Genomic DNA, 27,233 nt, shown 5'->3' with positions numbered 1-27,233 from the left:
GATCACGGAAAAGCTGAGGAGCCAATCCAGTGTGAAGGAGACTAAAGAACTTGAGATCCATATGAAATGTGTGATTGGATCTCTCTATCAAGGGCATTGTTGGGACAACTGATGACACCTGAGTGGCTGAAATTCAGAACACACTGCTCCAAAATATGCAGCTCTGGCATACTGACCATGCTGAGTTAAAGGCACTTGAAAAACAGCAGGCACAGCCGAGTGTGGTGGCTCTCATGGCTGTAATCTCAGTACTTTGGGAGGCCGAGGGAGGCGGATCACTTGAGGCCAGGAGTTCAAGAACAACCTGGCCAACATAGTGAAACCCCATTTCTACTAAAAATACAGAATTAGGTGTGGTGGCACACACTTGTAATCCCAGTTACTTGGGAGGCTGAGGTAGGAGGATCACTTGAGCCCCGGAGGTCAAGGCTGCAGGGAGCCAAGACTGTGCTGCACTCTAGCCTGGGTGACAAAGCAGGACCCTGTCTCCAAACAAAACAAAACAAGGAAAAGAAAAACAGCAGGCACAAGAATAATATGACCTTTTTCTTTCTGAAAGGAGAAAAAATCCCCACATAAAAGATGTCCTCCCTATACCAGAAGGAAAATATCTTTCTACATCAAGGACAGGAAATTGAGGTCAAGGGAAATCTGCATAAACTTTGTTAAATTCACTCTTATCTTCTTAGTCACTTCTCCACACAATTAACCTATTCAAGCCCAAGTCCCTTTGTCTTCTCACATTTTCACAATGTTCTACTCTTTGTCCAATTCAGTATCTAAGTGTTCAACATGAACTGCATCTTTGGGTCTTCATTCCCTTGTGAGGGCTCCAAGTCATGGAACTCTTATATTAAATAAATTTGTATGCTTTTCTCCTGTTAACATGTCTTTAATTCTCAGGCCCAGCCAAAAAGCCCTAAGAGGATAAGAGTAAAATTTTGTCTCCCTTACATAGCGTATCATTGCTACTTTCCTGATATTTATGGTTATATTGTGGATATGCAGGACAATGTTCTTGTTTGCAGGAAGTACCCACTAAGGTATTCAGGAGTGATGGGACATCAATCTGGCAACTTTTAAATTATCAAAATATTTGTAAGCTGGGCGTAGTGGCTCACGCCTGTAATCCCAGCACTTTGGGAGGCCAAGGTGAGCAGATCATGAGGTCAACAGATTGAGCCCAGCCAACATGGTGGAAACCTTGTCTTTACTAAAAATACAAAAATTAGCTGGGGGTAGTGGCGTCTGCCTGTAGTCCCAGCTACTCGGGAGGCTGAGGCAGGAGAATCGCTTGAACCTGGGAGACGCAGGTTGCAGTGAGCTGAGATCGTGCCACTGTACTCCAGCCTGGCAAGAGAGTGAGACTCTGTCTCAAAAAATAATAATAATAAAATAAACAAATAAATGAAATATCTGTAACGATTCTGAAAGTTCGGGATTATTCCAAATGTTAAAAAAACTGTCAATCAGATCACACCCTATCTTACCTTCCAGTGACTTCCAAATAAATTCAGACAAAAAGCCGAAGTATGTACCATGGCTTACTGAAAGATTCTCCCCAAGGCCTGAAAGCTTGAAGGGATGAATAACTCCTCCCTTCTCAGGCCCAGTCCCAAGGCTCAAGGCTACTTGGGCCAGCAGCCTGTGTCAGCAAGACAGCAGAAGCAGGAAGAGAGCTGGCTGAAAGACACATACCCCCTTGAAAATCAAGAAGCAGGCCGTCCAGGTACTAGATAGCAGTTACATCAGACTGAGACACTTCCCATTTACAGGAGACTATAAAACCCCTGCCCCGTCCTCATTTGGTGCTAACGCCATTTTAGGCCTCAGCCCGCCTGCACCCAGGCGCTCATTGAAACAGCATGTTGCTCCACATCACCTTATGTTGTCTGTTGGCACGCTCTCGGGTTCAAACCAATACAAGAACCTTTCATCTTACAAGATCTACATGATCTGGGCCCTAGCTATTTCTCCTGCCTCGTTTCTTAACATCTTCCCCTCACTCATTCCATTCCAGCCAAACTGGCCATACTGCTGTTCTTTGAACAGACCAAGCAATACATCTCAAACATACAGGCTTTGCACCTGTGGTTCCCTCTGCCTGGACTGCTTTGTCCCCCTCTTCTAGGTCTTTCCTCAAATGTCACTTCCTCAAATAATCTTTCTCTAACTCCTGTATAAAACAGCCACCTGACCCTTCCATTGCTCTTGATTCCCCTGTGAGGCCCAGCTTCATATTATCTTCCTTGCACTTATCATTACCACAAATACGTAAAGTATGTTTTTCTGCCTTCCCCCATGAAAATGAGGACCTTGTTTTATTCACTGCTTTATCCCCAGGTTCTTGGCACCTGGTGGGTACTAAATAAATAGTTATTTGAATAGGGATGATAAATTGTATCTGTACCATTACTCTCTACATGTAATAATACGTGGCTCTTTAATTAGAGGTAAATCAACCCAACATCAAATGTATCCACGAATCAAGGGTAAGAATCCAGAGATTTAGAATTCCACAGTGTGTCACAGTCAACAAACAGGGCTTTGAGAAACAAACAGCTAAGCTTGTCCAACACCATTTCTCCTTACAAACATTCATCACAAGCCGAGAAGCTTCCCCTACAAACAAGGGTCATCAAAGGTCCTCAGCCCTTAGGAGGCTCCTCTCCACAAAGAAATGCAGCTTTGAATCCTCCCTTGCCCTCAGGCACCGGCTGGAGAGATCTTCTACAGCTCTTACCTTCATTTTCCTGTGATCTCAGATCAAATACAAGGACTTGCTCTACTGAATAGAACTTTTATCTTTTCAGGTTTTTACTATTTTATAATTTTAAACATACTTAATCGCACATAATTGAAATCACAGCCTACCCCTCATGTCCCCAACTGTGGCCCCCTGAGCACCAATGTTAGATGAACATTTTGAAGCAGATAGATGTCAATCTGAATGAGACAGCTCACATGCCTTCCACAGCCTCCCAGGACCAACTCCACCCAAGAAACAATCTCTCAATGAAACAAAGACCAGGACACCTCAGCTCTGAAAGCCTGAATTCCATGTTGCCACCTTGGTCTCAAATAATCCTCCTAACATATAGAATGCCCCTTTGGAGAAGGTTGAGGGTTCTAAACCTAAAACCGAAGCTCAGTGCATGCTGGGCTTAATACCTAGATGACAGGATGATCTGTGCAGCAAACCACCATGGCACACGTTTACCTATGCAAACCTGCACATCCAGCACATGTACCCTGGAACTTAGAATAAAAGTTGAAGAAAAAAAACAAATAAAGAGACACAGAATGTGGAAAAAATAAAAAATAAAAATAAAAATAAACAACCCAAAACAACCCACAGCTCCTCAGACCTTAACAGAACAACAGGTTATTATTTCCCACTAAAAAGAGTGCAACAGCAATCCCCTAATGATGTAGCATGAGAAAGTTCCTAATCAGTGCTGCTTTCTCATGTTAAGAACCAATTAACTTCTTTTTTCAGATTCAGGGTTTCACTCTGTCTCCCAGGCTGGAGTACAGTGGTGCAATGATACCTCCTTGCAACCTCGAACCCCTGGGCTCAAGGGATCCTCCTACCTCAGCCTCCCAAGTAGCTGGAATTATAGGCACACACCACCATGCTTGACAAATTTTCTAAAACTTTTTTATTTATAGAGATGAGGCCTTGTTATGTTGCATAGCCTGGTCTCAAACTTCTGTCCTCAAGCGATCCTCATGCCTCAGCCTTCCGAAGTGCTGGAATGACAGGTATGAGCCACCACACCGAGCCCCAGTGAGCTTTTAAAGACATTATCCATTATCATGTTCTTCAAACTACATCACTGACATAGTGCTCACAATTAGTCCAAGTAGTAGAACACGGGTTGAAAACTGGTTGTAGCTCAGCAAAAAATGTACAGTACAAATATGTTTTGCTTAGCTCATAAAGTATTTGGGAAAAAAAAAGTGTTCTGTCCAATCGAGTAGCCTATTTATCATAAATAAAAATTTAAAAATGTCCTCAGTTGGATTATCGGTATTTTAAAGTGCTCTAGAAAGGCCAGGCATGGTGGCTCATGCCTGTAATCCCAGTATCTTGGGAGGTAGAGGTGGGCGAAGCATTTGAGTCCAGGAGTTCGAGACCAGCCTGGGCAACATGGAGAAACCTCATCTGCACTAAAAATACAAAAAAATTAGCTGGGCGTGGTGCCACATGCCTGTAGTCCCAGCTACTCAGGGGGCTAAGGCAGGAGGATCACCTGAGCCCAGGAAGTCGAGACTGCAGTGAACCCTGATTGTGCCACTGCACTCCAGCCTGGGCAATAGAGTGAGACCCTGTCTCAATAATAATAATAATAATAATAATAACAATAATAATAAAAAAATAATGCTCTGGGCCACATGTGGCAAGCAGTTACCCTATCGGACAGGGGAGATAAAGAACACTTCCGTCATCGTGGAAGGTTCTGCTAGATAAGGCTGTATTTAAAATGTCAAATATTTTTGAAAATTAATTTAAAAAACAAGAACTGGCCCGGTGTGGTGGCTCATGCCTGTAATCCCAACACTTTGAGAGGCTGAAGTGGGTGGATCACTTGGGGCCAGGAGTTTGAGACCACCCTGGCCAACATGGTGAAACCTGTCTGTGGTAAAAGAAAAATTAGCCAGGCATGGTGGGAGGTGCCTGTAGTCCCAGCTACTCAAGAGGCTGAGGCAGGAGAATCGCTTGAACCTGGGAGGCAGAGGTTGCAGTGAGCCAAGATGGTGCCACCGCACTCCAGCCTGGGCGACAGAGTGAAACTCTATCTCGACAACAAAAAAAAAAAAGCAAGAAAAAACAAGAAGTCTCACAAAGAAATACAGATGTCCACCTTTGAAAATTCCAAAAACCCTTCGCAGAATTCTCACCGGATGGAACTGGGGATTGCTGAATAAGCCTGCTGCCCTCTTTGACAAGTCTGTACTTTTCAGTTCACTGTAGTTCCCACTACCTCCTATTGTTTCATAGCTGCACTTCACTCACTTGTGTCACATATCTGGGTTTCCAAGTGACTCTTTACAACAGAGGCAAATACACTGAGATTATCCCACTTTCTACTGAAGACAGCCCAAAACTAGCTCTGATGTTCAAATCCAATTAAAATAAAATGTCACAGCCCACCAGATATACTTATTTCTAGTTTTTGAGTGAAATTTTCTAGACCACTGGAAAGGATCTCCAGAGTTTAACTGTATATCAACTCTATGCCATTATTTCAGCAATCTATGAAACAGATATAAGTACTTTGCTTAGAAACACTTCATGCAAAATTTGGTAATTCGAGTGAGCATTTAGAATTTCATTTCAAAATATGTATATTATAAGGTCATACAGGTTTTAGAGACCTAAGGAATTGTAGGGCTATCATTTTACAGATGATGAAACTAAGCCCTAGAGAGGTTAAGGAACTTGCTTAAAGTCAAACAGCCAGACAAGATTACAGCCAAAGTTCTTTTCACCTTTCGCTTCACCAAGACAGGTGATACTATGGCATATTGTTTTTCTAAGACAGCCACACCATTATACATCCCAAGATATACCGTGATGTTGACATGCCTCCATCAAGAGATAGGTCCATGTTTTCTCAAGTAGAACTTGGGCGGAGCTTTCTAATTGCCTCAATCAATGGAATATGAAAGTGATACTGGACAATTTGCAAGACTAAGTTAGATAAGGCAATATGCCTCCTGCCTAGCTGACTCTCTCAGAGTACTTGCCTGTGTCAGCCCAGACAACATGAAGGTATTCCAACCCACAGGCCCAGCTATAACCCCAGCTGACAGCCAGCAATAAATGCCAGATACTAAGTGAACAAGTTTTCTTTTTTCTTTTTTTTTGTGGAGACGGTGTCTCGCTCTGTTGCCAGGTGGGAGTGCAGTGGTACGATCTCGGCTCACTGCAACCTCTGCCTCCCGGGTTCAAGTGATTCTCCTGCCTCAGCTTCCCAAGTAGCTGGGACTACAGGCATGCGTCACTGCGCCTGGCTAATTTTTGTATTTTTAGTAGAGACGGGGTTTCACTGTGTTAGCCAGGATGGTCTCAATCTCTTGACCTCGTGATCCACCCGCCTCAGCCTTCCAAAGTGTTGGGATTACAGGCGTGAGTCACCGCACCCAGCCTGATCAAGTTTTCAGATGATTCCAGTGTCCAGCCTTGGAGTCTTCCAGCTGAGGCTCCAGATATCTGGGAGCAGAGACTAGCCACTCTTGTTTTATCTTGTCTGAACTCCTGACCCGAAAAAAAAAAACTATGGAGAGAGAAATAATTGTTTTAAGCCACTAAGTTTAAGGGTAACTTATGCATTCAATGTAAGTAGGATACTTTCAGAAGAATACCACTGACTGCCTTATAGAGAGATATTCAATAAATATTTTTGTAATGAAATAAATATTGTCAAGTTAAATTAAATAAAATGAACCAGGCATAGTGGCTTGTGCTTATAATCTCAGCTACTTGGAGGCTGACGTGAGAGGATTGCTTGAGCCCAGGAGTTCCAGCCTGGGAAACATAGCAAGATCCCATCTCAACTAAAAAAATAAATAAATAAAAGCTGGGCATGGTGGCTCACACCTATAATCCCAGCACTTTGGGATGCCAAGGTGGGTGGATCACTTGAACCCAGGAGGTTGAGACCAGCCTGGGCAACATGGTGAAATCGCATCTCTATAAAAAATACAAAAATTAGGCCGGGTACAGTGACTCATGCCTCCAATCACAGCACTTTGAGAAGCCGAGGCAGGTGGATCACCTGAGGTCAGGAGTTCGAAACCAGCCTGGCCAACATGGCAAAACCCCATCTCTACTAAAAATACAAAAATTAGCCAGGTGTGGTGGCATGAGCCTGTAGTCCCAGCTACTCGGGAGCCTGAGGCAGGAGAATGGCTTGAATCTGGGAGTCAGAGGTTGCAGTGAGCCAGGATCATGCCACTGCACTCCAGCCTGGGCAACAGAGCAAGACTCTGTCTCAGAAAAAACAAACAAACAAACAAACAACAAAAACAGGCCAGGCACAGTGGCTCATACCTGTAATCCCAGCACTTTGGGAGGCCAAGGCAGGCGGATCACCTGTGGTCAGGAGTTCGAGACCAGCCTGGCCAACACAGTGAAACCCTGTCTCTACTAAAACTACAAAATTAGCTGGGCATGGTGGCTCACACCTGTACTCCCAGCTACTCAGGAGGCTAAGACAGGAGAATCGCTTGAATCCAGGAGGCAGAGGTTGCAGTGAGCCAAGATTGCGGCACTGCACTCCGGCCTGGGTGACAGAATGAGACTCTGTCTCAAAAAAGAAACAAACAAACTTAAAAATGAAACAAAAATTATTCGGGTGAGATGGCATGGGCCTGTAGTCCCAGCTACTAGGGAGGCTGATGTGGGAGGATCACTTGAGCCTGGGAGGTCAAAGCTGAAGTAAGTCATGATCGTGTCACTGCACTCTAGTCTGGATGACAGAGTGAGACCTTGTCTCAAAAAAAAAAAAAAAAAAGACAAATAAAATAAAATAATAAAATGCTGTCTTAGCTTACCATTCAGGAGGCACCATGCTTCCATCCACATCCCAGAATGTGTTTTTGCCATTCATTTCAGTAGTATATACAACCCATCGATGACGGCCTGAGTGGAAAGACGAACATTTAGAAAGGAAAACTTTTTTTTTTTTAAAGCATAGATGCATAATATCAAAGAAGACAATCTTTTTATTAAGAAAAGACTTTGCGTGATCTTATGTAAGAGAGCTATTAGAGGAATAGCTATTAGAGGAATTCACCCTGGGTGAATTCATGAAGGCAAGCTCCAGGACGTGAGTAGCAAGCTTTAATCAGCAACTTGCACCAAAGACTGAGATGATTCACTGCTGTGGGGGTGCTCAGGCCTTTCCCAGAGCGGAGAATCCTTGCTTCCCTGCCAGCTCCCCAGAGGGAGTAGCAGACAGGACAGGAAAGTGTGTTCCCAGATGTTCAGGGTATTCAGAAAATAAGGTGCTCCTCTTGAGACTGGGGCAAAAACACATTTGTAGCAATCATACTTGAATTCTACGTCTCCACGTAAGTATTTTTTTTAAACTACCCCAGATCCTTTCGGAAATTTGTGAATTATACACAATAAGCGAACATTAGAAATGACAGGTACACAGGACATCTCACGTCATCAAAATAATATGGCTGCATTCCTCATTTAGGAAATTTCTGAGCACTAGTTGAGGGGCCTAACCACTATTTACACTATTGGGTCCTTAAACTGAGCAAAGACTTGGGCTTTGTCACTTATTATCAGTGGTTATTAGGCAAATTTCATGAGCCTCAGTTTCTTTATCTATTAAAAGTGGATGACTATACCTACATCTTAGAGTTGCTGTGAGAATTAAATATCACATACATTCACCTAGTTCAGCATCAGCCATATAAGCGCATAATAAATATTAATTCCTTCTACCCCTTCCTTACTGCTCTTACCTGCCAATAGGGAACACTGAATTTGTTCATTCTTATGATGGATTTTAAACCAATAAGCAAAAGATAATCTGCATTTCATTTACAGGGTTTTCCTAGATAAACAAATAATCAACAAATATTGACTACCAGTACTTAAACATGACCCTATCTCTTTTTAAAAATACAGATTTCAATCAACATTTACTGCTTCATTTAGAGAAATCAATCTTAAGAATAGCTAACTAAAAATAAACTGTAATTCAGTGAGGCAGGGAAATGTGCAGGCAGACGGAGGAGACCTTGGGAAAGGTTTCATAAGTCAAGACGTGACAATACAGTTAGGCTACAATGATGGAGGTGGGCCTTAACAATCTCTCTCTCTCTCTCTCTCTCTCTGTATTTCTTGAAATGTTAAATGCCTATTCTCAGACTCAGAAATTCCACTTTATTTATTTACTGGAGACGGAGTTTCGCTCTGTCACCTAGGCTGGAGTGCAATGGTGCAACCTCGGCTCACTGCCTGTAACCTACCCTTCCTGGGTTCATGCGATTCTCCTGCCTCAGTCTCCCGAGTAGCTGGGACCATAGGCATGTGCCACCATGCCTGGCTAATTTTTGTATTTTTAGTAGAGATCAGGCCAGAAATTTATTTAAACACATAAATGTAGTTATAAGCAGGTTCACAGTAGCATCATTCCTAATAGCAAAAAGCCAAAAGCAACCTATGTGTCTATCAACAGTAACAGGATTGAAGAAATAATGGTTCTTCCATACACTGGAATGTTGTGTTGCTATTTTTAAAAATGCTGTGCATTTTTTTTTAAAATAAACAAACACAACTGCCTGAGCACGGTGGCTCACTTCGTAATCCCAGGACTCTGGGAGGCTGAGGCAGAGGGATCACTTGAGCTCAGGAGTTCGAGACCATCCTGGGCAACACAGTGAAACCCTGTCCCTACAAAAAATACAAAAATTAGCTGGGCATGGTGGCACACGCCTGTACTCCCAGCTACTCTCGAGCTTGAGGTGAGAGGATCACTTGAGCATGGGAGGCAGAGGTTGCAGTGAGCCAAGATCATACCACTGCATTCCAGGTGGGGCAACTGAGAGACCCTGTCTCAAAATAAAAGAATCTTAAATATACATAAAGACTAAACTATTAAAAGAGTTGCAAAATTAAAAGGGGAGGGAGCTTTCATACACCAAATATATATACATACATACATATATAGGTACACACACATACACACGCACACGAGATGGGGGACATAGTGAGATGCTATGTTGCCCAGGCTGGTCTTGAACTTCTGGCCTCAACTGATCCTCCCACCTTGGCTCCCAAAGCACTGGGATTACAGGCATGAGCCACCATGCCAGGCCCTAATTTTTTTAATTAGCAAAAATAAGAATATTTCCAATGCAAGGGAGAAAAGAAGAAAGGCGGCCGGCTGCGGTGGCTCATGCCTGTATTCCCAGCACTTTGGGAGGCTGAGGCCTGCCGGCAGATCATGAGGTCAGGAGTTTGAGACCAGCCTGACCAACATGGAGAAACCCCATCTCTACTAAAAATATAAAAAATTAGCTGGGCATGACGGCGCATGCCTGTATTCCCAGCTACTCAGGAGACTGAGGCAGGAGAATCGCCTGAACCTGGGAGGCGGAGGTTGCAGTGAGCCAAGATCCTGCCATGGCACTCCAGCCTGGGCAATAAGAGCAAAACTCCATCTCAAAAAAAAAAAAAAGAAAGAAAAGAAAAGAAAAGAAGACAGAAAGGAAAGAATGTAATGTTATAGTTTGTAACAATAAGTGAGAAGTGGAAAGAATAATTACCCCAGGTTCTGCCATTAATTACTTGATTAAGTCTCTTTGATTAAGACAGTTCCTTGGGACTGTTTCTTCATCTATAAAACAACAGTGTTTAGACAATCTCTTAAAATCTATTCTAGGTCTAAAATTCTGTGATTTATGTGAGTATTAAAAACATCATAACTAGGTGTGACAGTATGTGCCTGTAATTCCAGCTCCTCAGGAGGCTAAGGCGCGAGGATTGCTTGAGCTCAGGAGTTCAAGACCAGCCCAAGTAAAATAGTGAGGCCTCATCACACACACACACACATGCACACACACACGCACATGCACACACATAAATAACAGAGTACATAAGATGTTTACTTCTTTTTTTTTTTTTTTTGAGACGGAGTCTCGCTCTGTCGCCCGGGCTGGAGTGCAGTGGCCGGTTCTCAGCTCACTGCAAGCTCCGCCTCCCGGGTTTATACCATTCTCCTGCCTCAGCCTCCGAGTAGCTGGGACTACAGGCGCCCGCCACCTCGCCCGGCTAGTTTTTTGTACTTTTTAGTAGAGACAGGGTTTCACCGTGTTAGCCAGGATGGTCTCGATCTCCTGACCTCGTGATCCGCCCGTCTCGGCCTCCCAAAGTGCTGGGATTACAGGCTTGAGCCACCGCGCCCGGCCAAGATGTTTACTTCTTATAGACCAACATGCATCCAAAGCAACCACACATGGTTTACACATTCCTGGGAAATATTCCTAATGGCTCAATGACTTACCTTCTTCATCTGTAAAATGGGGGCATAGGGAGCACAAAAGTGCCTATCTCAAGGAGATGTTGAAGATTAAAGTAGATAATGTATGTTTTTGTTTAGCACAGCACCTAGCATATGGTAATCACTCAATAAATGCCAGGCAATTATTTTTTCACATTATACATTGTTCCCCTGGATGAAGACTAATTGCTTTTTCCTCTTTGATACTTTTCATCTCAATCAAGAGAGTATTTTTTTATTATTATAAAAGTAAAAAATGCACATGGGAGAAAATTCAACAGTTCAAGAAGGTACAGGTTGGGTATCTCTAATTCCAAAAGCTCCAAAATTGGAAACTTTTTTTGTGTGCTGGCATGACACTCAAAAGAAATGCTCATTACAGCATTTCAGATTTCAGATTAGAGATGCTAAACTGGGACATATAATGCAAATATTCCAAAATCCAAAAAAATCTAAAATCTGAAATACTTGTGGTCCCAAGCATTTCAGGTAAGGGATACTCAAACTGTAAAAAAAATAATAGCAGTCACAGTGCTAATATTGACTGAGCATTTATTATGTGCCAAGCATTAGGCCAGTGGTTCTTAAGAGTTGGAAATTTTGCCCCCAAGGGGACATTTGGCAATGCCTGGGACATTTTTGGTTGTCAGTCAGGGCCGCTGCTGCTGGTCATTCTATGAAGCACAGGACAGCCCCTCACAACAAAGAATTATCTGTCCCAAAAAAAGAAAACTACAAATCAATATCCCTGATGAACGCAGATGCACAAATCCTCAACAAAATGTTAGCTAATCGAATCCAACAGCATACCAAAAAGATAATCATATATCATGATCAAGTGAATTTAATACTAGGGATGCAGGGATGGTTTACCATACCCAAGTCAATAAATGTGATATACCACATAAATAGAATTAAACATAAAAATCATATGATCATCTCACCAGATGCAGAAAAAGTATTTGATAAAATCCAGCATTCCTCTACGATAAAAGCCCTCAACAAAATTGGCACAGAAGGGACATACCTCAAAGTAATAAAAGCCACATATGACAAACCCACAGCAAACGTCATACTGAATGGGGAAAGGCTGAAAGCATTCGCCCTGAGAACTGGAACAAGACAAGGATGCCCACGTTCAGCACTTCTATTCAATGTAGTACTGGAAGTCATAGCCAGAGCAACTGCATAAGGGAAAGAAATAAAGTGCCTCCAAATTTAAAAAGAGGAAGTCAAACGGTCGCTGTTTGTTGATGATATGATCATATACTTAGAAAAGCCTAAAGACTCATGCAGAAAGCTCCTAGACCTGATAAATAAATCCAGCAAAGTTTCAGGATACTAAATCAATATACACAAATCAGTAGCACAGCTATAGACCAACAACAACCATGCTGAGAATCAAATCAAGAACTCCATCCCTTTTACAACAGCTGCAAAAAATAAAATAAAATACTTAGGAATATACTTAACTATGGAGGTGAAAGATCTCTACAAGGAAAACTAAAAAACACTGCTGAAAGAAATCACAGATGACACAAATAAATGGAAACATACCTCATGCTCATGGATGGGCATAATCAATATTGCGAAAATGACCATATGGCCCAAAGCCATCTACAGATTCAATGTAATTCCCATCAAAATACCATCATCGTTCTTCACAGAACTAGAAAAAACAATTTTAAAATTCATATGGAACCAAAAATGAGCCCACATAGCCAAAGCAATACTAAGCAAAAAGAACAAATCTAGAGACATCACATTACCCGACTTCAAATTATACTATGAGACTACAGTTACCAAAACAGTATGCTACTGGTATAAAATAGGCCAATGAAACAGAACAGAGAACTCAGAAATAAAGCCAAATACTCACAGCCATCTGATCTTCAACAAAGCAAACAAAAACATAAAGTGGGGGAAGGACACCCTATTCAACAAATGGTGTTGAAAAAACTAGCAAGCCACATGTAGAAAAATGGAAGTGGATCCTCATCTCTCACCTCATACAAAAATCAACTCAAGATGGATCAAAGAGTTAAATCTAAGACCTGAAAACATAAAAATTCTAGAACATCACTTCAGAAGAACTCTCTCAGACGTTGGTTTAGGCAAGGAAGTCATAACTAAGAACCCAAATGCAACAAAAACAAAAATAAATGGTACCTAATTAAACTAAAAAGCTTCTGTACAGCAAAAGAAATCATCAGCAGAGTAAACAGACAACCCACAAAGTGGGAGAAAATATTTGCAAACTATGCATTAGACAAAGGACTAATGTCCAGAATCTACAAGGAACTCACACAAATCAGTAAGAAAAAAACAATCCCATCAGAAAGTGGGCAAAGGACATGAATAGACAATTCTCAAAAGAAGACATACAAACAGCTAATAAACCTATGAAAAAAATGCTCAACATCACTAATTATCAGGAAAATGCAAATTAAAACTACAATGAGATAGCACTTTACTCTTGCAAGAATGTCCATAATTAAAAATTCAAAAAATAATAGATGGTAGTGTGGATGTGGTGAAAAGGGAACACTTTTACACTGCTGTTGGGAATGTAAACTAGTACAACCACTATGGAAAACAGTAAGGAGATTCCTTAAAGTACTGAAGGCAGAACTACCATTCGATCCAGCAATCCTACTACTGGGTATCTACCCAAAGAAAAATAAGTCATTACATGGAAAAGACACGTGCATATACATGTGTATAGCAGCACAATTTGCAATTGCAAAATTAAGGAACCAACCTAAATGCCCACCAATGAATGAGTGGATAAAGAAAATGTGGTATATATACACCATGGAGTACTACTCAGCCATAAAACAGAAAGCAATATGGCTTTTGCAGAAACTTGGATGGAGCTAGAGGGCATTACTCTAAGTGAAGTAACTCAGGAATGGAAAACTAAATATCGTATGTTCTCACTTATAAATGGGAACTAATCTATGAGGATGCCAAGGTATAAGAATGACATAAAGGACTTTGGGGACTCAAGGGGATAAAAGACTACATACTGGATACAGTGTAACACTGCTCAGGTGACAGGTATACCAAAATCTCAGAACTCACCACTAAAAAACTTATCCATGTAGGCCAGGCATGGTGGCTCACACCTGTAATCCCAGCACTCGGGGAGGCCGAGACGGGCGGATCACGAGGTCAGGAGATCAAGACCATCCTGGCTAACACGGTGAAACTCCGTCTCTATTAAAAATACCAAAAAAATTAGCGGGGCGAGGCGGCGGGTGCCTGTAGTCCCAGCTACTCGGAGACTGAGGCATGAGAATGGCATGAATTCGGGAGGCGGAGCTTGCAGTGAGCCGAGATCGTCCCACTGCACTCCAGCCTGGACGACAGAGTGAGACTCCATCTCAAACAAACAAACAAACAAACAAAAACTTATCCATGCAACGTAAAACCACCTGTACCCCAAAAACTATTGAAATAAAACAAAAAGGCCGGGCGCGGTGGCTCAAGCCTGTAATCCCAGCACTTTGGGAGGCCGAGACGGGCGGATCATAAGGTCAGGAGATCGAGATCATCCTGGCTAACCCGGTGAAACCCTGTCTCTACTAAAAAATACAAAAAACTAGCCGGGCGAGGTGGCGGGCGCCTATAGTCCCAGCTACTCGGGAGGCTGAGGCAGGAGAATGGCGTGAACCCGAAAGGCGGAGCTTGCAGTGAGCTGAGATCCCACCACCGCACTCCAGTTTGGGCGACAGAGCAAGACTCCGTCTCAAAAAAAAATAAAATAAAATAAAGTAAAATAAAACAAAAAATGAAAAGAAAGAATTATCTGCCCCATAGTGTTAACACTGCTGAGGCTGAGAAATCCTATATCACGATAAGTTCCTCCCATTCACTTTTCATCTTTTAATACAGCTTTATGAGGCACTTATTATTATTATTCTGCTTTACAGATGAGAAAACTGAGGGTTAGGGAAGTTAATTAAGTTAACCAGGTTACAAAATTATAAAGTGGAGGGGCAGAATGTTGAATCTCTACCATCTGATTCTATGAGTTTATTGAGTTTCCTTCCAAAATTTAACATGCACACAAAAAGCATGTATTTTCTCCTTTTGAGGATACCAAACATTGTTCTGCAACTGGAATTTTTTTATATTACACATCTTTGACATCTCTCTATATTAAATTTATACGTTTATATCATTCTTAACAACAAAGTATTCTAAAAAATGTTTAATTCACCAGTATCCAACTTACGCACACTAATGTTGCTTTTAAAATTTACTAGCATGGTGGCTCATGCTCGTGATCCCAGTACTTTGGGAGGCTGAGACAGGAGGATGGCTTAAGCCCAGGAGTTCAAGACCAGCCTGGGGAACAAAGTAAGACCCCGTCTCTTAAAAAAAATTAAAAAATTAACCAGGTGTGGTGGTGCATGACTGTGGTCCCAGCTACATAGGAGGCTGAGGCAGGAGGAAGGCTGGAGCCCAGGAGGTCATGGCTGCAGGGAGCCAAGATAACACCACTGCCTCCAGCCTAGGCAACAGAGTGAGACCCTGTCTCAAAATAACAACAACAAAAACAAACAAAAATGCTGTGGCCAGGCAAGGTGACTCACACCTGTAATTCCAGCACTTTGGGAGGCTGAGGTGGGAGGATTACCTTAGCCCAGGAATTCAAGACTAGCCTAAGAAACACAGCAAGACCCGGTCTCTCCAAAAAAAAATTTTTTAAAACAATTAGCCAGGCATGGTGACACATGCCTGTAATCCCAGCTACCTGGGTGGCTGAGATAGGAGGACAGGTTGAGCCCAGAAAGTTGAGGCTGTTGTGAGCCATGATCGAGTCACTGCACTCTAGCCTGGGTGACAGAGCGAGACCCCAAAAATAAATAAATAAATAAAATTTAAAAATATAATAAAACAATGCTGTGATGTGTGTTTGGTTTGCAAGAATATTTGCAGAATTTTTTTTTTTTTCCTGAGATAGAGTCTCGCTCTGTCGCTAGACTGGAGTAGAGTGGTGGGATCTTGGCTCACTGCAACCTCCGAATCCCCGGTTCATGCAATTCTCCTGCTTCAGCCTCCCAGGTAGCTGGGATTACAGGCACACGCCACCACGTCCAGCTAATTTTTGTATTTTTACTAGTGACTGGGTTTTACCATGTTGGGCAGGATGGTCTCGATCTCCTGACCTCATGATCCGCCCGCCTTGCTCTCCCAAAATGCTGGGATTACAGGCGTGAGCCACCACACCCAGTGGAATTAGTAGTTAAAAGTGGAAGTGCTGAGACAAAGGATATGTGCAATGTAAATTTTTATAAATGTTACCAAATTATCCCTCCAAAAAGACTGCATTAACCTATATATTTCTATGGCTTTGCCCACATTGGGATTTATCAGATTGAATACTCAAGGCTGGGCGCAGTGGCTCATGCCTGTAATCCCAGCACTTTGTGGGGGTCAAGGCGGGTGGATCATGAGGTCAGGAGTTCAAGACCAGCCTGGCCAATATGGTGAAACCCCATCTCTACTAAAAAATACAAAAATTAGCCTGCCATGGTGGCGTGCGCCTGTGGTCCCAGCTACTCAGGGAGGCTGAGGCAGGAGAATCGCTGGAACCCAGGAGATGGAGGTTGCAGTGAGCCGAGATCACGCTACTGCACTCCAGCCTGGCTGACAGAGCGAGACTCCGTCTCAAAAAAAAAAAAAAGACAAGAAACGAAAAGAAAAACACTTCAAAATTTGATAGGTGAAAAATATATAACACTGTTTTTTTTTTTTTTTTTTTGAGGCGGAGTCTCGCTCTGTCGCCCGGACTGGAGTGCAGTGGCCAGATCTCAGCTCACTGCAAGCTCCGCCCCCCGGGTTTACGCCATTCTCCTGCCTCAGCCTCCCGAGTAGCTGGGACTACAGGCGCCCGCCATCTCGCCCGGCTAGTTTTTGTATTTTTAGTAGAGACGGGGTTTCACCGTGTTAGCCAGGATGGTCTCGATCTCCTGACCTTGTGATCCGCCCGTCTCGGCCTCCCAAAGTGCTGGGATTACAGGCTTGAGCCACCGCGCCCGGCCATAACACTGTTTTTAAAGTTGCATTTCTGTTGTTGCAAGTGAGAATGAGCATTTTTCCATACCTTCATTGGCTATTTACTTTTCTTTTTTCTGTAAATTATCTTTTTTCATTTTCTATTGAGTTTTTCATCCTTTTCCAAGTGTTTTGTAAAAGCTCCTTGCAAAATATGGAAAACAGACTCAAATGCCAATCCCAATCCAATTATTCAAACTAAAAAATACTGCACTCACCAAAAAATTGCTTGTTGTCTTCGTAGTATTTGTTTCCATATTTGTCTTCCCCCACTAATGTACCAACCTTCCCATCATTTGTTCTGTGAATACCCAAAAGAAAACAGACATCTCAGAATGATTCTTAGTTCAAAACATAAACGGAAATAAAGTGAGAGTAACAACTTTCAGACACAAGGGCTGCTGCATCAACTAGCAAAACGAAGTGCTGGGGATGGGAAAAGATGAATTGACAACTGATGTGCCCAAATTACACTAAAAATATAAATGTAGTCCCTTCAGATTACAGGACTACTTGTATCTACTATCCCTCAGCCAGGAGGCACTGGAGTTAGTAAAACCTTCAGGAAATCAAAAAGCCGAAGTATTTCATCTTACAATGATACGAAAGTCTCCAGGCTCTTTCATTTCACTCTGGGTCTCCATATAAGTTTCCGGGAAACTATGCTGCTCCTGGGATCAGTGAATATCAGGACGACGATTATTATTACTTTCAACGCCTTACAGAGAGGGTACGGCAGTGCAGGGATAAAAAAAAGTTTACCAAGGTCACTGAGTTAATGTCCTGTAATGCTCATTACTCTTTAGGGCGTGGGAAAAGAGTGCAGCCCAGATGCCCCTGCCTCCGTGTCACAGCTCTGACTCTTCAGATAGCTTCGGTCTTGTCTCGGGGAGATACGGAACAGAGACCAGCCTGGGGGTGGCAAGGCAGAGAGAGATTGGGGCGCTTGTCCTTGACAAGAGCTGTGGATTCTCCAAAGTGACCCGAGCCTGGGCCCCCTTCCAATAAATCAGCCAGCGAAAGTCTAGCCCCAGAGGCCAAGAGTATGGCTCTGGCCGCCTACCTGAAAAAAACCCGTAGATAGCCTCGGAGACCGCCGTGGCCGGTGAACTGCTGCAGCCCGCGTTTCAGGACCTGCACTAACTCCATCTTGCCCCGCAGGCCCCGCCTCCCGGGTGCGCCAAGCAAAACCCACCGGATGGAAGCCGCCACTCAGCCGCAGGAAGCCCAAGCCCAGAAGGTTCCCACGCGAACGCCAGACGCAGTGACTCTGCGCCTGCGCAGAGCTAGGTCTTTCCTACGCTGTCCTGTTCTGGCTTCCCAAGTAGACAGAATTGGTTTCCCCTGGAAGCAAAGGTACCTTAAACTTTAGAGTTTTCAGAGGTTAAATCTAGAAGGCCGGCATATGCTGGAAAGCTCACGTAGACGAGGCTTCCTCACACGGGGATTCCTCCTTTGGGAATTTCAGTTTCCTTATCTAAAAAGAATTGGCTCTGGTAGGCGCGGTGGCTCACTCCTGTAATCCCAGCACTTTGGGAGCCTGGGTTGGGAGGATCGCTTGAGCCCAGGAGTTCGAGACCAGCCTCGCCAACACAGTGACAACTCTGTCTCTACCAAAAAAAAAAAAAAAAAAAAAAAAGAAGAAGAAGAAAAATTAGCTGGATGTGGTGGCGCGTGCCTGTAGTCCCAGCTACTTGGTAGGCTGAGGCTGAGATGGGAGCATCGATTGAACCGAAATAATTTCAATGTTACTTCATTTATTAACCACAGTTCTACAAAGAGAAACCTCCCTTCAACTATTTGGTTCCTGAGATACAATTAATATAGGAAAGGCAGTCTAGGTGCTTGATTCTCTTACTTTTTTTTTAATTTTAGAGACAGGCTTTCACTCTGTCACCCACGCTGAAATATAGTGGTGTGATCGTAGCTCACTGCAGCCTCAGAGTGCTGTGCTCGAGCAATCCTCCCATTTAAGTATGTACCACCACCCCTGGCTAATTTTGTTGTTGTTGTTTTTCAGAGATGGATGTCTTGCTATGTTGCCCAGGTTGGTCTTGAACTCTGGCCTCAATTGATCCTCCTGCCTCAGCCTCTCAAAGTGCTGGGATTACAGGTGTAAGCCACGACACCCAGCCGATTCTTTCCCTTATGTATGTTTTCAAAGTAACAATTTATTTCCTTAGCTTTTTTTTTTTGGTGGTGGTGGTTAAAAACACAAAATATAAAATTTACCATTTTAACAATTTTTAAGTGTACAGTAGTGTTAACTACGTGCACATTATTGTGCAACAGATCTCTAGAAGTTACTCTTCTTGCAAAACAGAAACTTTGTATCCATGGAACAACTTTTTCCTCTTCTCCATCCCCTGCCAACCACCATTCTACTTCTGTTTCTAAGAGTTTAACTAATTTAGATATTTCATGTAAGTAGAATCATGAGGTGTTTGTCTTTTAGGACCTGGCTTGTTTCACTTAGCATGATATCCACAAGGCACATCCATATTGTACTATACGACAGGATTTTCTTCTTTTTATAAATGTTGAATAATATTCCACTGTATATATATGCCACCCAGTTATCTGTCCATAAACATTTCTGTTGATTCTGCCTCTTGGCTATTGTGAATAATGCTGCAATGAACACAAGTGTGCAGATATCTTTAAGATCATGTTTTCAGTTCTTTTGGATGTATACCCAGAAGTGGATTGTTAGATCATATGGAAATTTTATTTTTTATTCTTGTAGGAATCCCCATACTGTTTTCTGTGGCAGCAGCACCATTTTACATTACTGACAACAATGCTGCACAAAAGTTCCAATTTCTCCACCTCCTCACCAACACTAGATATTTTCTGGGTTTGTTTGTATGTTTGTTTGTTTGTTCTGAGACAGAGTCTAACTCTGTGGCCCAGGCTGGAGTGCAGTGGTGTGATCTCAGCTCACTGCAACCTCTGCCTCCCGAGTTTTTTAGTTCAAGCGATTCTCCTGCCTCAGCCTCCCGAGTAGCTGGGATTACAGGTGTCCGCCACCACCCCCAGCTAATTTTTGTAATTTTAGTAGAGACGAGGTTTCACTATGTTGGCCAAGCTGATCTTGAACTCCTGACCTCAGGTGATCCACCCTCCTCGGCCCCCCAAAGTGCTGGGATTACAGGCGTGAACCACCGCGCCCAGCCTGTGTTCATTTGTTTTTCACAGTGGCCATCCTGATGGGTGATGAGGTGATACCTCATTGTGGTTTTGGTTTGCATTTACCTGATTATTGATGTTAACCATGTTTTCATATGCTTGTTGGCCGTTTGTATATCTTCTTTGGAGAAATGTTTGTTCAAGTCCTTTGCCCATTTTTGAATCGGGTTATTTGTTTTTTTGTTGTTGAGTTGTAGGCATTCTTTATGTATCATGGATATTTTTTCCCGTTCCCTGGGTCATCTTTTCATTCTGTTGATTGTGTCCTTTGCTATGCAGAAGTTTATAAATTTGATTGTAGCCCCAGTTGTCTATTTTTACTTTGTGCTTTTGTTATCATATCTGAGAAATCACTGCTAAATCCGATGTCATGAAGCTTCCCCCCTGTTTTCTTCTAGGAGTTTTATAGTTTCAGGCCTTACATTTAGGTCTTTAGTCCATTTTGAGTTAATTTTGGTATGTGGTGTAAAGGTTGAACTTCATTCTTTTGCTTGTGGATATCCAGGTTTCCCAACACTATTCTCTCCCCACTATGTAGCCTTGGTACCCTTGTCAAAGATCACTTGACCAAATACTTAAGAGTTTATATCTAGGTTCTCTATTCTGTTCCATTGGTCTATATGTCTGTTCTTACACCAATACTACTCTGTTTTGATTACTGCATCTTTGCACAATGTTTTGAAGTCAGAAAGTGGATTCTCTATTCTATTCCATTGGTCTATATGCCTGTTCTTATGCCAGTACCACTCTGTTTTGATTACTGCATCTTTGCACAATGTTTTGAAGTCAGGAAGTGGAAGACCTCTGGCTTTATTTTTCTTAAGATTGTTTTGTCTATTCAGGGTCTTTTGAGATTCCATATGAATTTTATGACTTTTTAAAAATTTGCAAAGAAAAATGGCACTGGGATTTTGATAGGTATTGCAATGAATCTGTAACATACTTCGAATAGTGTGGGATTTTAATTTTAACAATATTAAGTCTTCCAATCCACAAACATGAATGTCTTTCCATTTATTTGCATCTAATTTCTTTCAGCACTGTTTTGTAGTTTTCAGTATGTATATGTCTTTTGCCTGCTTGATTAAGTTATTCCTAAATATTTTATTCTTTTTGATTCTATTTCAAATGTGATTGTTTTCTTAATTTCCTTTTTGATTGTTCATTGTTAGTGTTTAGAAGGCAACTGATTTTTGTGTGTTGATTTTGTACCTTGCAACTTTGTTGAATTCATTTATTAGTTCTAACCAATTTTTGGTGGAATCCTTAGGGTTTTCCACATATAAGACCATGTCATTTGTTAATGGAGATAATTTTACTTTTTTTTTTTTTTTAAGGCAAGGTTTCACTCTGTCACCTAAGCTGGTGCTCAAGTGATCCCCCTGCCTTAGCCTCATGAACAGCTGGGACTACAAGCATGCAACATCATACCTGGCTAATTTTTTAAAAAGTTTTTTGTAGAGATAGGGTCTTGCTATGTTGTCCAGATTAATCTTGAAATTCTGGCCTCAAGCAAGCAATCTTCCCATCTCAGCCTCCCAAAGTGTTAGGATTATAGGCATGAGCGACCGTACCTGGCCCTTCTTTTCCAATTTTCAGCTTTTATTCATTTATTTTTTGCCTAATTGCTCTGGCAAGGGCTTTTAGTAATATGTTGAATAGAAATAGCAAGAATGTACACACTTGCCTTGTTCCTGATCTTAGAAGAAAAGCTTTCAGTTTTCACTATTGAATATGAAGTTAGCTGTGGCGTTTTCAAACATGGCCTTTATTAGGTTGAGATAATTTCCTTTCATTCGTAGTTTGTTGAGTGTTTTTGCCAAGTGCTTTTTCTATACCAGTTGAAATGATAATATGGTTTCTGTTTTTCATTCTGTTAATGTGCCTCTCAACTTACAATGGTGTTACATTCTGACATGCCCATTGTAAATAAAAATCTAAATAATAAATGCACCAAGGCCATGTGTGGGGTGGCTCACACTTGTAATCCCAGCGCTTTGGGAGGCTGAGTCAGGCAGATCGCTTTGAGCTTAGAAGTTCCAGACCAGCCTGGGCAACATAGTGAAACCCCATCTCTACAAAAAATTAAAAAAAAAAAAAATAGATGGGCATGGTAGCATGCACCTGTGAGGCTGAGGCTGGAGAATTGCTTGAACCTGGGAAGCAAAGGTTGCAGTGAGCCAAGGTCATGCCACTGCATTCCAGCCTGGGTGACAGAGTAAGACCCTGTCTGAAAAACAAAACAAAACAAAAAAACACACACAAAAAACGCATTGTAAACACCAGTAAACCCATCATAAAACAAAAAAATTATAAGTCAAGTCATGATCAGTTGCAAACCATTTGTAGTACATTACACTGATTGATATTTATATGTTGAACCATCCTTGCTTTCCAGGAATAAGTCAAGTCCCACTTGGGCATGGTGTATAATCCATTTTTTTTTTTTCTCTTTTGAGACAGATTCTCACTCTGTTGCCCAGGCTGGAGTTTAGTGGCACGATCTCAGCTTATTGCAACCTCTGCCTCCTGGATTCAAGTGATTCTCCTGCCTCAGCCTCCCACGTAGCTGGGACTGCAGGTGCCTGCCACTACGTTTGACTAATTTTTGTATTTTTAGTAGAGACAGGGTTTTGCCATGTTGGCCAGGCTGGTCTTGAACTCCTGACCTCAGGTGGTCCGCCTGCCTCAACCTCCCAGAGTGCTTGGATTACAGAAGTGAGCTACCATGCCCGGCCATATAATCCTTTTAATGTGCTGTTGAATTCAGTTTGTATTTTCGTTGAGGATTTTTATATCAATATCCATCAGGGATATTGGTCTATAGTTTTCTTCTTGTATCTGTTGTGGTTTTGGTATCAGTGTAATGCTGGCCTCATAAAATGAGTTTAGTCTGTCTGTGGTGGCTCACGCCTCTAATTCTAACACTTTAGGAGGCTGAGGCGGGCGGATCACTTGAGTCCAGGAGTTCAAGACCAGCCTGGCCAATGTGACGAAACCCTGTCTGTACTGAAAATACAGATACAAAAATTAGCTGGGCATGGTGTTGTGTGCCTATAATCCCAGCTTCTCAGGAGGCTGAGACATGGGAACTGCTTGAGCCTGGAAGGCAGAGGTTGCAGTGAGCTGAGATTCCACCATCACACTCCGATCTGGGTGACAGAGGGAAACTCTGTCTCAAAAAAAAAAGAGTTTAAAAGAGTTACCTTGGCCGGGTGCAGTGGCTCATACCTGTAATCCCAGCACTTCGGGAGGCTGAGGCAGGTAGATCACCCGAGGTCAAGAGTTCAAGACCAGCCTGGCCAACATGGTGAAGCCCCGTCTCTACTAAAAATACAAAAATTTAGCCAGGTGTGATGGTGGGCGCCTGTAACCCTAGCTATTTGGGAGACTGAGGCAGGAGAATTGCTTGTACCTGGGAGGTGGAGGTTGCAGTGAGCTGATCGCACCATTGCACTCCAGCCTGGGCAACAAGAGTGAAACTCCATCTCAAAAAAAAAAAAAGTGTTCCCTTCACTCTTTCTTTCTTTCTTTCTTTTTCTCTTCAAATGAGATGGGGTCTCACTGTGTTGTCCAGGCTGGTCTCAAACTCCTGGGCTTAAGTGATCTTTTCACCTCAGCCTCCCAGAGTGCTGGGATTACAGATGTGAGCCACTGTGCCCGGCCAAGTGTTATCTTCTCTTTAATTTTCTGGAAGAATTTGAGAAGGATTGGTATTAAATTTTCAATTAATTCAAATGTTTGCTGGAATTCTCCTATGAAATATCTGTTCCTTGGCTTTTCTTTGTTGGGAGGTTTCTGATTACTGATTCAATCTCCTTACTGGTTATGAATCTGTTCAGATGTTTTTTCCTTTATTTAAAATTTTTGTTTGTTTGATTTGAGACAGAGTCTCACTCTGTTGCCAGGCTGGAGTGCAGTGGTGCGATCTTGGCTCACTGCAACCTCTGCCTCCTGCGTTCGAGTGATTCTCCTGCCTCGGCCTCCCAAGTAGCTGGAACTATAGGCACACACCACCACACCTGGCTAATTTTTGTATTTTTAGTAGAGACGAGGTTTTACTATGTTGGCCAGGTTGGTCTCGAACTGCTGACCTCGTGATCAGCCCACCTTGGCCTCCCAAAGTACTGGGATTACAGGCATAAGCCACTGTGTCGCAGCCCTTTGCTTTTGATTTCTAGCTTTATTCCACTGTAGTCAGAAAAGATACTTGGTATGATATCAATCTTAAAATTTGTCAAACTTTGTTTTGTGACCTAATATGTGATCTCTCACAGACAATGTTGCATGTATGCTTGACAAGAATGTGTATTGTCTCATTGTTGGATGGAATGTTCTCTGTATGTCTGTTAGGTCAGATTGCTCTACAGCATTGTTCAAGTCCTCTGTTTCCTTTTTGATATTCTTTCTGGTTGCTATGTCTATTATTGAAGGTGGGGTTTTGAAAACTACTTTTATTGTGTTACTATTTCTGTTTCTCCTTAATTCTGTCAGTGTTTGCTTCCTATATTTGAGTGTTCTGATGTTAGGTGCATATTTAATTGTTATATCTTCCTAGTGGATTAACCCTTTTATCATTTTGTAATCCCTTTGTCTCTTGTGACAGTTTTTGACCTAAAAGTTTATTTTGTTTGAAGAGGCCACTCCTCTTTTTTTGTTACTATTTGCATTAAAAATCCTTTTTGTGTCTTTTCACTTTCTTTTTTTTTTTTTTTTGAGACAGAGTCTCGCTCTGTGGCCCAGGCTGGAGTGCAGTGGCCTGATCTCAGCTCACCGCAAGCTCCGCCTCCCGGGTTTACGCCATTCTCCTGCCTCAGCCTCCGGAGTAGCTGGGACTACAGGCGCCCGCCACCGCGCCCGGCTAGTTTTTTGTATTTTTTAGTAGAGACGGGGTTTCACCGTGTTAGCCAGGATGGTCTCGATCTCCTGACCTCATGATCCGCCCGCCTCAGCCTCCCAAAGTGCTGGGATTACAGGCTTGAGCCACTGCGCCTGGCGTCTTTTCACTTTCAACCTATGTGTGTCCTTACATTTACTCTAAGTAAATCTCTTACAGAGAGCATATAGTTGGATCCTGGCGGAGTTTTTGGTTTGTTTGTTTTTTGGTGTTTGGTTTTTTATTTATTTATTTATTTTTGGTCCATTCACCTACTCTGTCTTTTGATTGGGGAGTTTAATTCGTGTACATTTAAAGTAATTACTGATAGGGAAGGATTTGCTACTGGCATTTTGTTAATTGTTTTCTGTATTTTTTGCTGTTATTTCATGTCTGTCTTTCCTCTCTTGCTACCTTCGTGTTTCATTGGTTTTTTGGTAGCAATTTGCCATTCCTTCTTCATTTTCTTTTGTGTATCTTTTATAGGTATTTTCTTTATGATTATGTTATCCCTTGCTTTTTTTTTTTCCAAACTGAAGCCGGGTTTTAATATGTTGCCCAGGTTGGTCATATGCTCCTGGGCTCAAATGATCCTCCCATCTTAGCCTCCCAAGTAGCTGGGATTACAGGCACATACCACTGCACCTGGTGTCTCTAGCATTTTTAAAGTACAATATGTACTTATAGATTTAAATGTTTGATATGTTTCAACCCATTGCAGTTATTATTCTAATCAATTACCAAATTGTTTTATCTTTGGTTAGTAGGTACCTCTTCAGGTTGGTTCCTGAGTTTCTGAGATAAAACCTAGTCATCTTTGATAGTTTTATTATCATTATTTTATTTTTGGTGGGACAAGATGTTCCCAACTCATCTTATACATTTCCTACCCTGGACCTTCAATCAGCCTTTCTTCTAGGGAGCCCTACTCCAGGGTTTATGGTTGCTTAAATCTCAACTCTATCACTGTATTAGTACGTTCTCACATTGCTAATAAAGGCATACCTGAGACAGGGTAATTTATAAAGGAAAGAGGTTTAATTGACTCACAGTTCAGCATGGCTGGAGGGGGGCCTCAGGAAACTTACAATCAGGGCAGAAGGGGAAGCAAAAACATCCTTCTCATGGTGACAGAAATGAGAAGTGCGGAGGAACAGGGAGAAAAGCCCCATATGAAACCATCAGGTCTCATGGGAACTCACCCACTATCATGAAAACAGCATGAGGGTGACTGCTCCCATAAGTGAAGCATCCTTTCCATGACACGTGGGGATTATAGGATTACAATTCAAGATGAGATTTGGGTGGGGACACAGCCAAACCATACCAATCACTAATTAGCTATATTGAGCAAGTTGCTTGAGCCTTAGTTTACTCATTTGTAAAATGGGGTTAATATTACCCACCTCATGAGATCACTATAGGCGTTAAATAAGGTACATAAAAAAGTGCCTGGTGTATCATAAGTACTCAATAAATGTTTGATAAATTACTTCTAAATAACAATAGAGGCATATGCCTTCTTGAGCAAATTTTTCACAGAACATTCTGACTTCCTGTTCTAATTTTGATCAGTTGTCTTTAGGCCTCATGCATGAATGGATGATCATTCTGGGATTTCTTTTCATTGTGTTTCTGAATAAATGAGTCTTATTTTATCTTGGATCCTGCATATTTTTCTTTCTTAGAATTCTCTCATTTAGGGTTGCTTGTTTTTTTGTTTGCTTGCTTGTTTTGGTAGAGCACATTTTTGAGACTTTTTTCAAAAATGCATGTAGGAGATAACATTTCCTTTGATTGATCCTTTACCTGGACATAAAACCCTAGGTTCAAAATAGTTTCCTCACAGAACTCTGAAAGCATTCCTCCATTGCCCTCTACTGTCTAACATTTAGCTGGGTGTGCTGATGTATGCCTATAGTCTCAGCCACTTGGGAGGCTGAGGCAGGAGGACTGCTACAGCCCAGGAGTTTGAGGTTGCAGTGAGCTCTGATTTTGGCCACTGCACTCCAGCCTGGGTGTCAGAGTGAGACCCTGTCTCAAACAAAACCCCAAAACCTCTAACACAG

The 27,233-nt window shown here is 42.2% G+C and overlaps 1 protein-coding gene and 1 long non-coding RNA gene across 3 annotated transcripts in view; one reads left to right on the top strand and one right to left on the bottom strand.

Annotated features, from left to right (window-relative positions):
* The window catches only part of NDUFA12 (NADH:ubiquinone oxidoreductase subunit A12), a 44,702-nt gene extending 26,348 nt beyond the window's left edge, over positions 1-18,354 (bottom strand). Inside the window, exons 1-3 of one of the 2 annotated variants that reach the window (XM_033221031.1) lie at positions 18,163-18,339; positions 17,318-17,400; positions 7,564-7,651 (exon numbers count right to left, since the gene is read on the bottom strand). In XM_033221031.1, the coding sequence (XP_033076922.1) occupies positions 7,564-7,651; positions 17,318-17,400; positions 18,163-18,248 (257 nt within the window). In that variant the 5' untranslated portion in view covers positions 18,249-18,339. Of the gene's footprint in view, positions 1-7,563; positions 7,652-17,317; positions 17,401-18,162 lie in introns of both variants that reach the window. The other variant, XM_033221032.1, reaches the window with a different exon arrangement.
* Positions 18,355-18,407: 53 nt separating this feature from the next.
* Positions 18,408-27,233, top strand: part of LOC117089606 — a 54,256-nt gene continuing 45,430 nt past the window's right edge. The window contains exon 1 of the long non-coding RNA XR_004439670.1: positions 18,408-18,455. This is a non-coding gene — a long non-coding RNA (uncharacterized LOC117089606). The remainder of the gene's footprint in view (positions 18,456-27,233) is intronic.

This window comes from Trachypithecus francoisi, unplaced genomic scaffold (assembly GCF_009764315.1).
Source record: "Trachypithecus francoisi isolate TF-2019V2 unplaced genomic scaffold, Tfra_2.0 Lachesis_group11, whole genome shotgun sequence".
In the NCBI taxonomy this organism is placed as follows: Eukaryota; Metazoa; Chordata; class Mammalia; order Primates; family Cercopithecidae; genus Trachypithecus; species Trachypithecus francoisi.
The sequence above is the reverse complement of the archived record's forward strand: the minus strand, read 5'-3'. Positions and strand labels throughout refer to the sequence as shown.